Source organism: Phaethon aethereus, assembly GCF_964289735.1.
Source record: "Phaethon aethereus genome assembly, chromosome: 3".
Taxonomy (NCBI): Eukaryota; Metazoa; Chordata; class Aves; order Phaethontiformes; family Phaethontidae; genus Phaethon; species Phaethon aethereus.
Window position 1 is genome coordinate 125,862,188 of NC_138576.1, and position 18,256 is coordinate 125,880,443.

Genomic DNA, 18,256 nt, shown 5'->3' on the forward strand with positions numbered 1-18,256 from the left:
CTCGGGTGTTAAGGCTTTTGCCTCTTATGAAGGACCATATGCAATGATTTTTTTTCACGTTTCGTAAGCATCTAGTGAGTGTGCGTTCACTCATGTGACCAGATCTGTCTACCTTTTATGCGTGCAAAATGCAAACTGTGAGGCTTTCTGTGTATGTTTTGGTCATGTAGCAGGAGCACGTAAGGGAGAGCGATGTAAAACCGTAAGAAGGAGCTGGGTGCGAACAGGCCGTAAATTCAAGGAACTCTTTTGCAGGCTGCCTTCAGTTTTTAGAGTGTGTGTTCAGCGCTTGTGATTTGAGATGAATGCGTAATATTGAGTCTACCAGCTGTCTGACAAAATGACAAGTAAGAGATCTATAGGCTTTTGAGCTATATGGGCAATGCCATTATGGCCACTTGTGCTTGTCAGCACGGAGGCAGAGCATGGATAACAGCATCTTTTTAGAGCCATATTTGTTGCTAACAGGGGCTAGTAACATATATTCAAATGAATAATAAGTTCTTTTAGCTTTAAAATCCACAGAATCACAGCTCACATGTGAAAAGGTCTTAACTTCAAATTTTGTTAGACAGAAGTTCAAGCCCTGAATGAGTCTATAAAGTGCATGCTCCAAAGTTTGGTTTGGGGTAGGCCTCTTTGGGGCGTTGGGGGTGATGGTTGTGTTTTGGTTTTGTTTTGAAATGAGGCTGTAGGAAGTTAAGTAGATCTGGATTTTATGGAACAGACCTGGCTTATCTTTTTTATCCCTCTTTGAGCAAATATCCTGTCAAACTAACCTTACAGTATGAGAACTAATTTATTAATAAGCCATAAATGACCTAAAGAATCTTGTTTTCTTATTGCGGATGATAAAGATTGGCAATCCTGGAATTTTAATAGTGACTATAAATGTGACACAGATAGCAGTGGTAAAAATAATTCTTCATGTAGTCCTCCAAGACACCCGCTCCCTCCCATCCTCTCCTCGTGAAACAGAGTGCTTTTATTCCGGGGCCATTTAAACTACAGGCTGTGCTTTAAATACTGTGATGTCCTCGAATTGCTTCTGGTGCCAAAATCTGGGTAAACAAACGTTTGCTTGAAAGGAAGGAATAAAAAGGAGCTTATGCATTGGTTTCCAGACAGGGCAGTCCTTTCTGGAAGGTCAGCTTGATCTGGACGAGGGGATCAAGTGCTCCCTCAGTTTGCAGACGACACCAAGTGGTGTGGCAGCGTTGATCTGCTGGAGGGTAGGAAGGTTCTGCAGGGGGAACTGGACAGGCTGGATCGATGGGCTGAGGCCAACTGTGTGAGGTTCAACAAGGCTCAGTTCTGAGTATGGTGCTTCGGTCATGACAGCCCCCGCCCCACAACACTACAGGCTTGGGGGACAGTGTCTGGAAAGCTGCCCAGCAGAAAAGGACCTGGGGGTGTTGGTTGAATGTGAGCTGGCAGTGTGCCCAGGTAGCCAAGAAGGCGAGCGATATCCTGGCTTGTATAAGAAATGATGTGGCCAGCAGGAGTAGGGAAGTAATCGTGCCCCTGTACTTGGCACTGGTGAGGCCGCACGTCAAATACTGTGTTCAGTTTTGGGCCCCTCGCTACAAGAAAGACACTGAGGTGCTGGAGCATGTCCAGAGAATGGCAACGAAGCTGGTGCGGGGTCTGGAGCACAAGTCTTATGAGAAGCGGCTGAGGGAAGTGGGGTTGTTTAGTCTGGAGCAGAGGCGGCTGAGGGGAGACCTTATCGCTCTCTACAACTACCTGAAAGGGGGTTGTAGCAATGTGGGCGTTGGTCTCTTCTCTGAAGTAACAAGCGATAGGACAAGAAGAAATGGCCTCAAGTTGCGCCAGGGGAGGTTCAGATTGGTTATTAGGAAAACTTTCTTCATCGAAAGGGTTATCAAGCACTGGAACGGGCTGCCCAGGGAAGTGGCTGAGTCACCATCCCTGGGGGTGTTTAAAAGACGTGTAAATGTGGTGCTTAGGGACAGGGTTCAGTGGTGGACTTGGTAGTGCTAGTCTAATGGTTGGACTCGATGATCTTAAAGGTCTTTTCCAACCTAAGTGATTCTGTCATTCTGACTTTTGGAAAATTCTGTTTCCTTGTCGTGTTCTGTTCTAAAGTTTGCTTATGGGTTGGCAGTGGGTAAAGTTCCCTATCGTTATGGATGAAACAAAATGCGAATTTTGAAGTATCTGTATGCTACATGTATGTAAGTATGACCATGTAAAACACAGGTTTTTAAGTTATAAGAGTTGCTGCTTATGCGACAGAATCTAAAAATATTTAAGCAGTTTTCTTTAAAAAAATATTTCTATCACTTCTACCTTTAACTACATTTGTGAACTCAGTAGTTCTGGAATTTCATTATAAACTTGGCTTAAATAGCAGTGTTTACCAAAATCTTGCCTGTGAGGTCTTTGAAAGTTTGCACCTGTTGCTGCAGGTGGTCTGTTGAGCTCTAACTAATAAAATAGGTAGAGTTGTTGGCTACCTGTTTGCTAATGATCCAGAGGGGTGAGTGGGAAATGCTGGTATTTGGCATTAGTCTTACAGCTAAAGCAAAAAAAAAAAAAAAGCGAAATAATTTGCTTCCTACCTGAATGAATGAATGTTGAGTATGCTTTGTGTTGAAAAAAGTTTTCATATGCTTACTACAGTTACGGATATTAATTTGAAAGACATGCTGTTCTAGGGAAGATCACCGTGTATATATTATAGGCAGATGATTTTACACGTTTCCACTCTTTTTTCATCCCTAGGTCAATTGCAAAAGAGCTTGCAGACTGGCTTATCAGCAACAATGTAGTTGAGCACATTTTTGGACCAAATTTGCATATTGAGGTTTGTATAAAATTATCATTATTTTTAGTACAAACATGGAGGACTAACTTCTTGTTCTAGTAAATCTTTCCTCAATATGTTCTCACTTTGCAGATCATCAAACAGTGCCAAGTGATTCTGAATTTTCTTGCAGCTGAAGGGAGACTTAGTACTCAACATATAGACTGTATTTGGGCTGCAGCACAGGTATATGTAAAATTTTTGTAATTGCAGGAGTGATAAAAAACAAGTCGGAAAATGGCAAGTTGGTTTTGTTTTATATTCGTAAAGCTGAGTTTCTTACTTTTTCTTGTCTGTCTGTCTGAGTATTTTGCTGACCAAAATTTTAAGTTAGGTAACTGCCACCATTACTGTTTTTTTCATTAGATGCAAGAATTCACCTAGGCTGCTTTTGTACAAGGAAAAAAAATGAAGTTATATAGAAAAGACATAGTGTTTTCACTAACAATGGGGATGAAGATTGCAGGGTAGATGTAATATTTTTACTATTGTGCTAAATTGCCTTACTCCTATGTGTTGTATCTTCCATTTCTGTTACTCCTGGTGGGAACAATCAGGTGAAAATTGTGGCAGTGAAGTTTACAGCTGTGCTACAGTGCTGGTGTTAAAACCTACAGAAGGCACTGAGATTTTATTTTTTCTTGGTAAACCTGGAAACTCTGATAACCTTTTTCCTTCAGAAAGATATACTTGTTTGCTACTTTTAATGGATTGCTATGCTTTTTATGTTAGATTTTGAAATTTTTATTTAGGGAATTTGAATATAGTAGACATTTTGATTTCCTGTTGTGGGACCTGTTTTTCCATGGTTTCATTCTGCCTTTATTATTAAAAACCCTACCATTTCAGTGTCAATTTTTCTGAAAAATACATTCAAAATGAAGGTCAGAGAAATAAAATTGATCTTTTTGAACAGATATAGGGAACATACTTTTATGCAAGTTAGAATGTGAAGGGTTTTTTTTAACGTGTTCAATATTTATCCAATTTGTTTCAATCAAATACTACTGTATACACATTCTGAAACCTCTGTAGTCCATTGTTACTATAACATGCAGCTGGTATGTTAATAAATGCTTATTGTAGCAGCATTCACTCTAATGGGCTCCAACAATTTTCTGTATCAGAGTATTTAATAGTTACTTATTTCACTTACATTTTTAAAGCAATGTTTTACCTTCCTTAATGTTTTCACACATACACTAACTCACACCAGTTAGACCTCTGAATTTTTTCACTTTTATACTATTTTAAGAACTTAATGTAATTACCCAAATGCAGTAATTGTTTTACAGTTTACATGTTCCTTTTGACATACTGATATTTTTAAAACATACATGTTTGATATCAGAATTAAGTATGTCCTGATTATTTCCTGTAAAAGGTTTAAACCTCCGATACTGTTTAAAAGGCTGACAGCTTTAGACTGAAAGACTAGAAGGCCTTAAAGAATGTTTTCCACTTTTTAAACTAACTTTTTGACAAAAATTTATCTTCTCTGAGTTGAAGCAGGTATCTCAAGATGTTAACATGCATCCTTGTGTAGAACCCACATAATTTCATTCCTGTTTGAGTCCTGTAAAAGATGGCCTATACTCCATAAGCTGCCGACATGGATATTTTATGTGTCAGGAAGGCAAAATAAAATAAAGAATGAAAACACCCCTTTTGGGGTGCATATGTAGTAAACAACATTAGGAATTTTTCTTCCTAGAAGCTTCCTGTAACCATTATTTTATTTGTTTAATATCAACATCCTTACAAGCATAATGAAGCCCTTTGAGTGACTATGAAAAGCAGCACTTAACCTAAGAGGAAACATCTAGGTGCACTGTCAATTTAATGTTTAAGAAGAGTAGTTAGCTAAACACACTGTCATATTTTTTGACATCCATTACTGGAAAGACAAAAGAATTATAAATAATCCTCACACAGTTCACATGGTCTGTTTTCAGTCTCACATTAGCCTGTAATGTCGGTATCTGTATTTATTGCTGCTAATAAGGTAATCATTGCAAATATTATTTCTCTCAGGATTTAGCCTATACACTAATATTTTAGAAGTTATATTTAAATTAAAATAGAAAATAAGCTTCCGGTTCTTCTTTTCAGCAAATCTCTTAGAACTGGAACTAAGGAAGGTATTGTTACATTTGATTCCACTAAACTTTATATGCTTTACAATATAAAGATAAAGTTTAGTCAAAATTGCAAGTCTGGTGTAGTTCGGAATTACTGGACAAGCGCTTCCTGAGAATTTGTGCAAAGATGTTACAGAATCGCACAATTATTTAGGCTGGAAAAGACCTTTAATATCATCAAGTCCAACCATCAACCCAGCACCGCCATGCCCACTAAACCATGTCCTGAAGTACCACGTCCACACATTTTTTTGAATACCTCCAGTGATGGTGACTCCACCACCACCCTGGGCAGCCCCTTCCAATGTTGTTTAATTGATGCAATTATATCAATGTTTGAATTTTTTTTAAAGTTTATTTTCCTGTTCCTTTTATCTTCTCTGTTTGTTTGTACTTTGTAGCTAAAGCATTGCAGTCGTTACATACATGACTTGTTTCCTTCTTTGATCAAAAACTTGGACCCTGTCCCACTTAGACATCTTCTTAACCTAGTCTCAACTCTTCATCCAAGTGCTCACACTGAACAGGTAAAGACAAGGGGAACAAAAGTGTTGTAACAAGAAAAGAAGGATCTTAGTATATTAAACAAGCATTATGGATTTGTCTTTGCCTCTCTAAAGGAATGCATGTAAAAGTAATATTCATCAATGCATAAGGGAGGAAATTATATGAGTAAAGTTGTCATGTTTCTTCAAGTAAGCCTTTTCTGGCTTTTGAATTGTAACCTTTTCCAGGGATTTTTTAAGACTGCACAACCACTGATAGAAGATTTTAACTGCATGTCTTTTTACTCTCATGTCTGAAGCTAAAAGGTGTTTCATAAAACATTATTTTGTGCATTCATTTATTATAATGAGTTTATTTTGGTGAACTACAGCATTGGCATGTGGAAAGGTTAACAGTGGATCTTTGCATACAAAACCTACTGCTTCTTAACGGCGCTGTTATCTGGGTTTTTTTATAGACCTTATATTTGGCATCAATGCTTATAAAAGCTCTCTGGAATAATGCACTAGCAGCTAAGGCTCAGCTATCAAAACAAAGCTCCTTTGCATCTTTACTGAGTACCAATCTGCCTATGGGAAACAAAAAAGGTATGTGGTTTTCCAACAGACCTGGTAGTTCAATTTTCAGTTGTCATAGTCTCCTTGTTGACTTTGGACAAAAAAGATGTCTAGAACTTTTTACTTGAAGTACTTTTAAAAAGTGTCATCCTGGCTATTCTTTCAAGCAGAAGTTGAGGATAAAGATGATAGCATTAAGACTTTGTGAGCGCATTTGGAAAGCTTTCTATTTCAGATCAGTTCTGTTTGTATATCTAAAGTAGTATGTATTTTTCTTTTCTCTTTTTTTCAAAATTCAGAGGATGGTCCATAACTCATCACTTAACTATTCTTGTTCTGCTGAACATCTGTAACTTAAATAGCTACTTAGATAAACTTTTGTAAGGTTTTAAGTTTTACCTAGTTTTTGATATTACGTGCTATTTCTGGGTTTTTTTTTTTTACTTGACTGTGTATTTCTCCACAGTCATTACGAAAGGTGCTGCCAAGCCATTTTATTGTAGTTTCCCTTTCTTTTTCTACTGCTGATTTTTATGAATCATGGACAACTATATGCTGACAAAAAGATTTTTAGTCACTTATTTTTCCATCCTGCTTTTTTCCTTCAGAAGAAGAGGAGCTCAGAAGAGCAGCCCCATCACCTTGTAAGTATAGTTTTAGAAGTACACCACAATCTGATGCATTTTGATACTATGGTGTTTTTCTACAGCTCTCGAATTTGAATAGAAGAACAACTAGTAAAAGTTTGAAATTATGTTTTTATGAGAAGTTAATTATATTGATTAAGAAAATTACATTTTGTATAGAATCTAGAAAATTTATATAGCTGTGCTATATACTGGCAAGAAGAGACATCAGAACACAAGTTTTGTAGTAAAATGCTTAGTGTTCTAAAAAGGATTTTTAGTGTTTAGGTACACAGATTGTTCATGTCCCTTGTTCAACTGTTTGCAGGAAGAATGCTGTTGAGTTCAACATTTGAGGCAGATTTATGAAATGCTGTTACATTCCAATTAATATATATCACAAAGTAACTGTGAAATGTGGTTTTTGAACTAGGGTCACCAGCAGCAAGCCCTCAAAGTAGTGACAACAGTGACACCCACCAGAGTGGAGGGAGTGATATTGAAATGGAGGAACAGCTTATTAACAGAACAAAACATGTACAGCAACGACTTTCAGACACAGAGGTAAGAGTGTAAATCTTAGTCTGTGAATTTTGTTACTGACTTGCCTATTATTAGCTATGGAAATAATATTTTTTCTGTAATAGTTTCAAAACCTGAACAAGTACATAACACGTATGCTTACCTGCAGCAGAATAGTGGATAGGTAGAACCTTAAGTTCTGTGCAGTTTATGTAGAATGTATTGTACCTTGCCCACGAGCAAGCACACTACAAAAAAGCACCTCAGATTCCTGCATTTAAATTGTATTTCAGTAAGATCCCTCTTAGTAAGGGATTGCATGGCATATTGTTTATGTGTCACACTGTCACCCTGTGTGCAAAGCCTCTTGTGAATAAGATAATGCAAAAATCAAATTATTAAATGTGAATCTTGCTTGGAGCGTTTTGTCATTGCAACCAAATTGAGAAAGAATGAATGGAAACTTGTAGATTTGGCACATTGCCTCATAAATGAAGAACGATGTTTGAATGATGATGATGATGTTGATGATGTGTTTTCAGTGGTGTTTTATTTTTCCACCAATCTTAAAAAAAAAAAATAATAATTTCAGGAATCCATGCAAGGAAGCTCTGATGAGACAGCCAACAGTGGTGAGGATGGCAGTAGTGGTCCTGGTAGTAGCAGTGGCCACAGTGATGGATCCAGTAATGAGGCCAACTCCAGTCATGCAAGCCAGTCTGCTGGAAGCCCTGGCAGCGAGGTGCAGTCTGAAGACATTGCAGATATTGAAGCTCTCAAAGAGGAGGAGGATGAAGAGGAAGACGATAGAAGCCATAATCCCCCGAAAAGCAGCAGGAGCGCAGACCTACGGAGCAGGAAACTGGAATCACAAACAGGCATTTGTCTGGGAGATTCACAAGGGGCACCAGAGAGGAGTGGTGCAAATAATGGGGCAGGAAAGGACCATGTTTTTAACACTGACTCTGTGACACCGGTGGATGATCGAATTAGAATGCTAGATGCTTGTTCTCATGCTGAGGATGCAGAGCATGATATGACAGGGGATATGAGCACTGCTCACATTTCACAAGGGTCTCAGGATTCTTGTATAACTCACACAGGGGACTTCCTTGGGGAAACTATTGGAAATGAATTATTTAACTGTCGACAATTCATTGGGCCACAGCATCACCACCACCACCACCACCACCATCACCATGATGGGTAGGTAGCTTGACATTTCTTCTGATTCCTTCTGTAACAGAAATAAAATCGGTAGCAAAATACTCTGAGCAGAAATTTATATGGACATTTTGCTATAGTTTAGGATAATTTTGTCTAACGGAGATGATAGTTATCACAGATAGTTACACCGTAATCTTTTGTTAACATCTAATTGATGTTTTTTGTCAAGTTTTTGTATTAAATAAATAAGACAACATTTAGGAAAATATTAAAATTGTTTTGGAAAATGCTGTATTTAGTTAACGTTAAAGAAGTCAGCACAGTCATCACGGTAGTGAGACCGTCAATTTATCTGTAATTGTTTTTCAAATTCATATGAAAGTCTGCTGTTCAGACAGATGAGTCGTCCTGACTTTAGCTTTAGGGAGATGTCTACTCACTTGTAGTCTGCTATAAAGAGCTTTCTGTTTGATATTGTCCATTCTAATATTCTTCTCTTACAGGCATATGGTCGATGATATGCTAAGTGCAGATGATGTCAGTTGTAGTAGTTCCCAAGTCAGTGCAAAATCAGAGAAAAATATGGCTGATTTTGATGGGGAAGAGTCTGGATGTGAAGAAGAGCTTGTACAGATTAATTCACATGCTGAGCTAACATCTCATCTTCAGCAGCACCTTCCTAACCTTGCCTCTATCTATCATGAACACCTTAGTCAAGGTAAGAGCGATAAAAAGAAAACAGAAAAACATTGTACACCTGCCTTGGTTTTATATAATTTTTAATTGGTCTCCAATAGTTAAAATAATCAAATTATTTTAACCATACATGTGTATTTGCTCAAAGGAGCCACAACGACTACTGAGATTTTACTGTTTCTCCAAGGGATTCATTTTTGTATCACATTTGAGGTAGTTTTGTTTACCTTCTTAAATTTTTTTCCCCCTTATTTCTACTGGAGATTTTAATTCAAGTTAAAACAAATTAAGGCACTAAAAAACCTAGCAAATGTTTTTTTCTAATCAGTTATTAAAGTAAAAAGAAAGGTGGTATGGAAACGTGAGATTTTTTTTCTCACTGAAACCTTACGCGATTTTTCTTGTTGTGGGTGGATCTTACTGTGATCCCATACATTTGTCATCTTAAATGAATTAACCGTAATGGGCTGTACAGAGAATAATTTTGGAAAAATGAGTTAAAATATAACTTGATACCTTGGGGAGTTTGCCTTAAAGGGCATTTTATGCTATTTTATCTTACACTGCCAAATCTTTTAGTTTACTTCAGAGTGCAATTTCAGATGCTACTAAAACACTTCTCAGAAATTACAGAAATTATATCATCTTTCCATATTCTATTGTGACAGCTTTATTTTCTGTTTTATCCTCCTTTTAAATATAATGGAGGGTATGGTTAGTGAAGGTTTGACATTTTTCTTTACTGGTCTGGCAGAACCAAGTTTGCTATCTTCCAGCAGACAGTAAAACCAGTGCTATTTATATCTTTTACCAAAACACAGTTGAGCAAGAAGTCTCTTTTTTCTTTTTTTTAAGGCTTAACATTCCTTGTTATGTGGAACTGAGTTATAATTTCAGCCTGACATTGAAAATTTGGAAGGATTTTTTCCCTACGCTACAGAGTTGAATAAACTACTAAAACTTTGCAGTTAAAACATGCTGTAAATCAGCATATTTTTTCAATATTTTCCATAGATATTACAGGTCTTACCAATGATTCAAATTATTGTTTGAGCATGAGGCCTTCAGTGCAGATTATTTTTGACACCCCTAGTTTTGCACATGCAAATAATTAGTGTTCTGCACACGATCTAAATTTTCTACTTTGCTGTTACGTGAAAATAGTATCAAATAGTAGAAAAATGAATGGTGCCAGCTGTGGCCATGTAGAAGAAGGAAAATGTCTATCAATGTTTATGAAAACATGATGAGTTTCTAAAATCATGCACTTTGATACTCTATCATGTATAAAAAATGATGTTTGTTTTTCCTGGTTTTTAGTTAGATACAGAAAATCATGCGATATGAGAGGAATTTATTGAAATGTGCTTCTTTCTTGCTTTCCAACCATGGTAGATTATAAAGATACTTCCCTTCAGACCACAGCACTACAGAAAGACTTAAGAAATATTTTAATTACACTATGAATTAAATCTAATTAAATTAAAAAGCAATTGCACCTGCATCTGCAGTTCTTAAGTACTGTTTTTATTGCGCCTTGCCATTAGCCAAAACCAGTGTAAATATTGGCTTAACTGTCCTGTGGACTTCTCGTATGGTTGTAATATTTTGTCATCTTTTAAAAACGCATATGTGGAAAAAGGCTGCAATTACAATGTTGATGTATGCACTTTAACACAGCCAAGTTTACAAATAAAGCATGTTGTTGTTCATGTGCTTAGGGAATAATGTTCAGATTAGATAGTTCCTTCTATTTATTCAATAACGGTCTTTATATTTTGTTCAGGACCAGCAGTTCATAAACATCAATATAATAGCAATGCGGTGACGGATATTAATTTGGATAATGTTTGTAAGAAAGGAAATACCCTTTTGTGGGATCTGGTCCAGGATGAAGATGCAGTAAGTTGAATACCAGAAAATAATATTTTTTTAAAAGAAAATAAATATATACTATTCAGTGACCTTTCTTTCTACTTGCTGTAGATTCATCTCTCTGAAGGGTTAATAAATGAAGCAGAGAAGCTGCTCTGTTCTTTAGTATGCTGGTTCACTGACAGACAGATTCGAATGAGATTTATTGAAGGCTGCTTAGAAAATTTAGCAAACAACAGGTAACTTAAATCATAAATTATCTGTTTTTACATTTATCTATTTTTGCAACATACAGGAAATCCAAGTTGACTGTAACAGTTATTTAACTTTACAGGAAGACAAGTTAAACCAGACAAAAGCTAACGTGTAAAGTGGTTTTCAAGGTGTTAATGGATGTATCTGATGTTCCATTTTTCTATTCTATCAGTGTCCTGAATTTCTGATCTTGTTGCATTTGTCTGTTCTCCCTTCTGCCAGAGGTTACTGCCTTCCTACCAGTTGGTAAAATCAGGTCCACATCTTAGCCAGTTGAGTGCGTGGTTAGGTGCCTTAGCATAAGCATTTTGAATTGAGTGTTTAGATTTTACACGCAAGTGGCTGAGGAACAGACAACTTCTTTTCCACCAGGTTTGTTGTGGGGTTTAATTTCTGTGAAGAAGCAGCTGGAGGTAGAAGTAATACTTTGACCTCCGATAACTTGTTTTAATACCAGCCAAGGCTGTGAGATTGTGCAGTTTAAAGACTGGCAAAAGTGGAATTGATTTTGTTGGTACAACCAGTCAACTGCTGGACATCACCTGCGGTGTTATGTTGTTACCTTTTGCTAAGAACTGTATTTGTGAGATGAGCTACAAGTATGTGGAGATATTAATTAATAAAATAAATGTGAAGGTGCTGATACGGAAGTTCAGTTACATGCGGTTTATGCACTTGATGAGATTTCCTAGATAGTTTGAGGCAAATTTATTTCGTAGAATCATAGAATGGGTTGGGTTGGAAGGGACGTTTAAAGGTCGTCTAGTCCAACCTCCTGCAGTGAGCAGGGACATCTTCAGCTAGATCAGATTGAAGAATATTTCTGCTATGTCATGTATTTGTAGGAAAATCATATTAATTTTGCTGAAATTTCAAAAGATAAGTATTATGAAACTAAGAATTTATCTTTTGAAATTCAAATATTTTTAAGAAGAAAAATGTATACTCTTATATTTTTATACTTGCCCAACAGCTGTGTGTCCAAGGTATTACATGTAAAGAGTTTGAAGTAGGTGTAGTTCAGATTCAGAAAACCAACTGGCTGACATGCTGGTAAACTTCACGTGGCTATTTCCAGTGCTTTTGGTTAGCCTATTTGCTCACTGAACCTGAGCTTCTCAAAGTAATTTTAAAATCGAGTATTTTAATTTTGTAATGATCATCTATTGTCGTCATTTCTCTGTTTCTCCTTTAGATCAGTAGTAGTTTCACTTCGTCTTCTACCAAAGCTGTTTGGTACGTTTCAACAATTTGGGAGCAGTTACGATACACATTGGATAACAATGTAAGTAGCCCCCTGTCCCCAACAGACTAAACCAACAGAAGTGATGACATTTAGGGGACTGCTGCAAGGCTTGCTCCCTTAGTGTGGTCCAAATTAATAATGACCTAAGGTTATCATCTGTCTGCTACCTGGCCTAGTTGTATGAGCTTGTCTAACCACTCAGGCGTAGACTTCTTCATAATATGCAGTATGGTCATAATTGAGGTGAAGACTAATTTTTTTTTTTTTTTAATCCCTCCCTTTAAAATCCCAAAGGACTTGCAGACAGCACTAGACGTCCACTAATAGTGTATTGTAAAAGGTCGTAATAACTTCATGTTATGTCATTCTCTTCTGATTGTATATCACGTGCTTCTCAGTAGTAAGAAATGGGTTTATAAGAAAACCTTTGAAATGTGAAGATACGTAGTATAGCATTCCTTACTAGAACAAACTATATAACTCGCTGGTCTAACTATAGAGAACGGACTACTGGAACTTCTGGGAAAGATTACAGTGATTATCAGCAATTTTTCTTGGCCTTTTTGACATGACATTTAAATATATGCCTAGTCTGAGTTTTGGTTTAGACTTTTTCTGAATTAGGAACAGTTTTCATGGTTCTCAAAAGAGAGTGTTCTGACAGTCCTGTGCCTGAAAATAACGACATTGTGGAGCCTTATGGATGACAAGGAAGAAGAGGGTACTGTACTGGAAAATACTCCTGAATTCATGGTAGATGGAAAATTGAATGTTTACTTTGGGTTTATGTGTATGCAATTTTCCTATACTAGCTGTCTAATTTCTGTAGCTGTTCTGATCTTTTTAAGCAAACCATAATACTTTCTGCCCTTTAAATTGACACAGGTGGGCAGAAAAGGAACTTAATATGATGAAACTTTTCTTTGATAATTTGGTACACTACATTCAGGCAGTCAGGGAAGGACGACATAAGCACGCATTGTAAGTACACAACTGACTTTGAGTCTTTGATATTTTATGGTTTTAAATGTCTCTTTTCTTGCTTCTGGTGCTTCTGATGTGTTCTTCTAAGTAAATACTTTCTATAGGGACGTTACATGTTAGGGAGACAAAGGTCTGTAAAAATAACAACATTTTAAATAGCTTCCCTTTCCTTAAAAAAACCATGCAACAACTCTCATGTAATTTCTGTTAGACATTATATATTCAAATACATTTTTGAAGTGTTTCATATCATAAAACTATTCAAATGTTTCCGTTTTAAAATCTGTTATCATTAACCTTTGCAGTAGTTTTTTCTGTTTAACATATTCATCCACACTTTCCAATCTGTATGATCAAAATTAGGTATATATGTAGAAGTGGTACAATTTCTAGCTTCCCAATCCCAGAGGAATAGACTATTCACGTTTTGACAGATGCCAAAGTCAGTATGTAAATACAGGTATCCACAGTTGAAAAATGTTGCTATTTATGGGTCAAATTTTTACTTCATCATACACCTTTATATTGGACATTGCTCTAGTGAGAAATCGCTTCAAAAGCTGCTTGAAAGTGGGATGAATTGCTTTAAATTCAGGCAAAATAATACGTTGTTCTGCTCCTTTGACCGTTAAGCTTCTATCTTATAAACAGAAATAAAGTTAATCTTATTATATAGCTTAGGAAAATAGTGCTATAAAGAGGATCTATATATATCAGCTGGGATCAGAAATTCAGAGTACAAATACCAGCATTTTACACGTCAGGGAAAAAGTTAAGGTCAGATCCTGCAAGGTGCTAATGATAAAATTATGCACTTGAATTGGACTGTATACCAAAGAACCCCTTCTCACCTCTCCAAAAAACACCTTATCTAGTAATGACTAGTGTGTCACTCCACTTGTTTGGTGTGGTTCTGTAATGTGTACAACTGGAGTCTAGACTATATACTGAACTAGAAGTTCTGAAAGAAACTTATAAGGAAAAATTATGCTTTTAAGAGGCACATATATAAGTGGGAAAAAAGTTATGACAAGAAACAATTAAATAAACTTGAATTTTTATACAAATTTAAATTTTAGATACAGCCACAGTGCAGAAGTTCAGGTTCGTCTTCAATTCCTGACATGTGTGTTTTCAACTCTAGGATCACCAGATCATTTCAGTAAGTATTTGAGGTTTCCTTATGAGGGAAGCACCTCATAATAAGGCTCACATAGTTCTTAATAATCAATGTTAGCTTAAATAAATAGAGTATTTTAAACAGATACCATTTTAAATGATCTCTGATACCACTTGAAAAGAAGGAGTATTTTTTGATGAAAGCACAGGACCAATACTGGAGTTTAGATTCTGTTGCAGTTCTGTGAGAACAAATTTTTATGTTCTCTCTGCTTCAGTTTTTTCTAAATATTAGGATTGTAGTAATTACTGTAACAAAGATAATATATTCTGTGTTTGTGGGTTTTGGTTCACATCCATAATGTTTCCAGAGATCTTTTACTGGAGTGCACTGTAAGCTGTGATACCAAAAAGGACTAATTCTTTATATTTTAATACTGCCAGGAATTGGTTTACATTCCCTGTAGGGTCTTTTGCGAAAGTGGTATTCTGTATGATAGCTGATCTGTACAGATGCTGAAATCTTTTTACTCTAAAAGGTTAAAAATAGAAATCTTTTGATGTGGCTGATGGAATTCAAAGTTGAACATAATTTTCTGTGGTTTTAGTAGCCTTTGGTGGCTTTCCCTTCCATAAATTGGTTTGGCTGCTCTCTTCTTAAGCCCTTGTAAACTAATAGTCTTCAGTGTTGCCTCAGCATCAGCTCTGTACAGACTTTCAGTTGATTGTATATTGAGTTAACTTATTGAAATGACTGAAGGGAGGAGCCATTTGGGTAGTCTCATGATAGGTAGTCAAAGTTGGCATACAATGCTTGGCTTGTCCCTCTGGTCATTAGAGTAGAGTACAGGAAGGAATGAGAATTATCTGTAGCCAAGAGAAAAAAAATTCTAACACCATATTTGCTATTGTTGATAGGATAGCCACAATTCTTTTTAAAGAAATCTGTTTGGATCACAAATATTTGTACGCCAGCTAAGAAAATAAACTTACTGTTCTCTTGAAAGGAGAGGCAGTGAAATAGTTACAGAAGTATTATTTTCAACCACAGTCTCAATACCCATCTCAAAGCTGGACTCTAAGTTGTGCCCAGTAATTACATATGAACTCAGAAACAACCTGCTGTTCGGTATGAGATCCCAAGTCAGCCCACGCTACTCATTAGGTTAGTAACAATTGACAGCATTAATGACCAAACCCTATAGCTGATTGCCAGCTCTAAAAGGGGAAAAGTACAACTCCTAATGGGTAGTTGGTGCCTTTTTCTTTCATTCTTTCCAAAACCTTCTTGTCCTGACAAAAACTGTTCTGATTTTTCCATATGTATTCTTGGCTTTTGTAGAATATTGCTACATAGTTGATGTTATAAAGGGATACTAGAAAACACTTCTCTAATTTTAGGGTTGAGTTTAGAACAAGTGGACATACTGTGGCACTGCTTAGTAGAAGATTCTGAATGTTACGATGATGCACTACACTGGTTCTTAAATCAAGTACGAAGTAAAGATCAGCATGCTATGGGTATGGAGACTTACAAGCATCTTTTTTTGGAAAAGGTATGTAGAGAGTTAATTGCAACCTTATTAATTCTAATGAAAGTGTTTCTTTCCTTATCAGCACTATTTAACATATTTTAAGTTGTTTCTATGAAGTATGTGATGGTTGGACTTGATGATCTTAAAGGTCTTTTCCAACCTTAATGATTCTGTGATACGTTTTCAGTAGTCCGGGAGGGCCCTACTTGTCACGCAATGATTTTTCTCTGCTTGGAGGAAAGAGAGAAACAGATGAGTGTGAATTCTTTTCGCACTAGTATTTACTTGAGTGTTTCTTTGCAAATAGCCTGTGTTTTGTACCTGAAGCTATGTAATACTTCATTTCAATTTGAAAAAAAAAAAGTCACCCAAAACTATACTTTCCCTTATGGTATACAGCTACCTGACTAAAAAAATGACTTTTCTTCTTTTTGAGAGGGGCGTATAAGTCTCATAAATACATCCACTGAAAATATAAACGTGCAGCAGTAGAGCTTCTTGCAAGGGGTCCCATCCATTTCAACAAACAACATTACAAAATGGATAGGTTGTGCAGTAATTATTGTAGTCTACTACTTTTTCAAGGTTACACAGTTTTTGCCTAGTTTTGTAAGCGTATGAGTTTTTTGAATGGACATTTCACGTATGCTAACAAATTGTCCTACTGTTGATAAGTTAAGCAGCTAATGTTACAATAATTTTTGTTCCCTCTGAACTGTTATGGTCCAAATCAGTGGTAGAGAAAAGAGGTTTGCTTAAGCCAATTATACTTGATTTTTTGTATTGTATATAAAATTCAGAGAGTGTGATCTTTTGCAAGAATAAATTTTAATTGAGCTACTAAATTTGAATATGATTGGTAGTAACAATGACATTTTTCTGGGCTAATGAAATAAATACCCTGTAATTGCTATCCGTTCCATCACTGAATTTTTTTTTTTCCATACTAAAGTGCATTCATTTTATTTAGATGCCACAACTAAAACCTGAAACTATTAGTATGACTGGCCTAAACCTCTTCCAGCATTTGTGCAATTTGGCTCGATTGGCTACTAGTGCATATGATGGTGGCTCAAACTCAGAGGTAAGCCTAGATTCTGTGCTCATGTTTTTCTTCTTTCTGAGGGAAGGGGAAAGTTGAATTACTTACCTGCAATAGCATATCTCTTGAGAACTTACTGGCTTTGAATATCGTTTTACTGGTTTGAGATAGTGATGTCACAGCCCATAGTGGTGGTTTACAGATTGTGGTGGTGGTGTACAGATTTCTGCCGTTAGCAGATCCTTGGGAGCTCAGGACTCAAAAATTCTAAAGATAGGGCAGTGAAGTGGAGATAAAAGAGACCAATGATCCTGACCTTCCCTCATGACTGAGCACGTGTGGCTTTTGTCTCTAGAGGCAGAGATAGGAAACCACAAAGTGATACCTGTTGCCTGCATATCTCTGTGCAGTTTATCCTATTCTTAGCATAACTGAACTGTATTCACTATTGTGTTTAAAGAATGGATTTGTAGCATTTACTTTTATAAATAAGATTCAGATGACATTCTATTAGACATATTGAATTCTGACTAGAAATCTCTTGTAAAATGTGTCTCAGTTTACCTATGATGTGCTGTAGAAGTTTTTCAGTTTTTCAGTTCAGAAAGTGTCTTAAATAAAATGTTACATAGGATATTTTTCTGTGAATTGCTTTCAGGCAGTTTTTTATTAAAATTCATATTCTTGCAGTGAATACCAATAATAGTTGTGTTTTTAAGGCTTCATTTAAAAGTATTCCTGTTTGTCAAAAATGAGAATTCACTCTTTTGAATTTTAACCAGTTCACCGCATGCTTCCAAGTATGAAAATAGTTCTGTGGAAGTTACTTGATGTGTGCAGTGGTGAGAGCCCGAGCAGAGGGAAAACAGAGATATTTTTAGTAATTGCATCAAGAGACACATCACATACCACAGGCCAGAAAAGCATCACTCCCTGTAAAATAATGAGGCAATGTTTTGTTTCTGTGTATGTTCTCCTTTTGTCAAAACAGTTGTGTGGCATGGACCAATTCTGGGGTATTGCTTTAAGGGCACAGTCTGGTGATGTCAGTCGAGCGGCTATCCAGTATATCAACTCTTACTATATCAACGGTATGAATTTTTATTTTTGTTTTCCGTTTAAAATGTTGTAAACGGTATGTAGTGCTATCCTCT

At 36.4% G+C, this 18,256-nt stretch overlaps 1 protein-coding gene across 2 annotated transcripts in view; it reads left to right on the forward strand.

The window, feature by feature from the left end:
- USP34 (ubiquitin specific peptidase 34) overlaps window positions 1–18,256 on the forward strand; it is a gene marked incomplete at its 5' end in the record, with an annotated part of 136,592 nt that overhangs the window by 53,761 nt on the left and 64,575 nt on the right. The window contains 16 exons of one of the 2 annotated variants that reach the window (XM_081998400.1): window positions 2,749–2,830; window positions 2,924–3,016; window positions 5,373–5,498; window positions 5,936–6,065; window positions 6,644–6,679; window positions 7,095–7,225; window positions 7,776–8,389; window positions 8,854–9,068; window positions 10,833–10,948; window positions 11,033–11,160; window positions 12,372–12,461; window positions 13,308–13,403; window positions 14,486–14,568; window positions 15,927–16,081; window positions 17,031–17,144; window positions 18,094–18,193. In XM_081998400.1, coding sequence (XP_081854526.1) covers window positions 2,749–2,830; window positions 2,924–3,016; window positions 5,373–5,498; window positions 5,936–6,065; window positions 6,644–6,679; window positions 7,095–7,225; window positions 7,776–8,389; window positions 8,854–9,068; window positions 10,833–10,948; window positions 11,033–11,160; window positions 12,372–12,461; window positions 13,308–13,403; window positions 14,486–14,568; window positions 15,927–16,081; window positions 17,031–17,144; window positions 18,094–18,193 — 2,309 coding nt within the window. The remainder of the gene's footprint in view (window positions 1–2,748; window positions 2,831–2,923; window positions 3,017–5,372; window positions 5,499–5,935; window positions 6,066–6,643; window positions 6,680–7,094; window positions 7,226–7,775; window positions 8,390–8,853; window positions 9,069–10,832; window positions 10,949–11,032; window positions 11,161–12,371; window positions 12,462–13,307; window positions 13,404–14,485; window positions 14,569–15,926; window positions 16,082–17,030; window positions 17,145–18,093; window positions 18,194–18,256) is intronic. The other variant, XM_081998401.1, reaches the window with a different exon arrangement.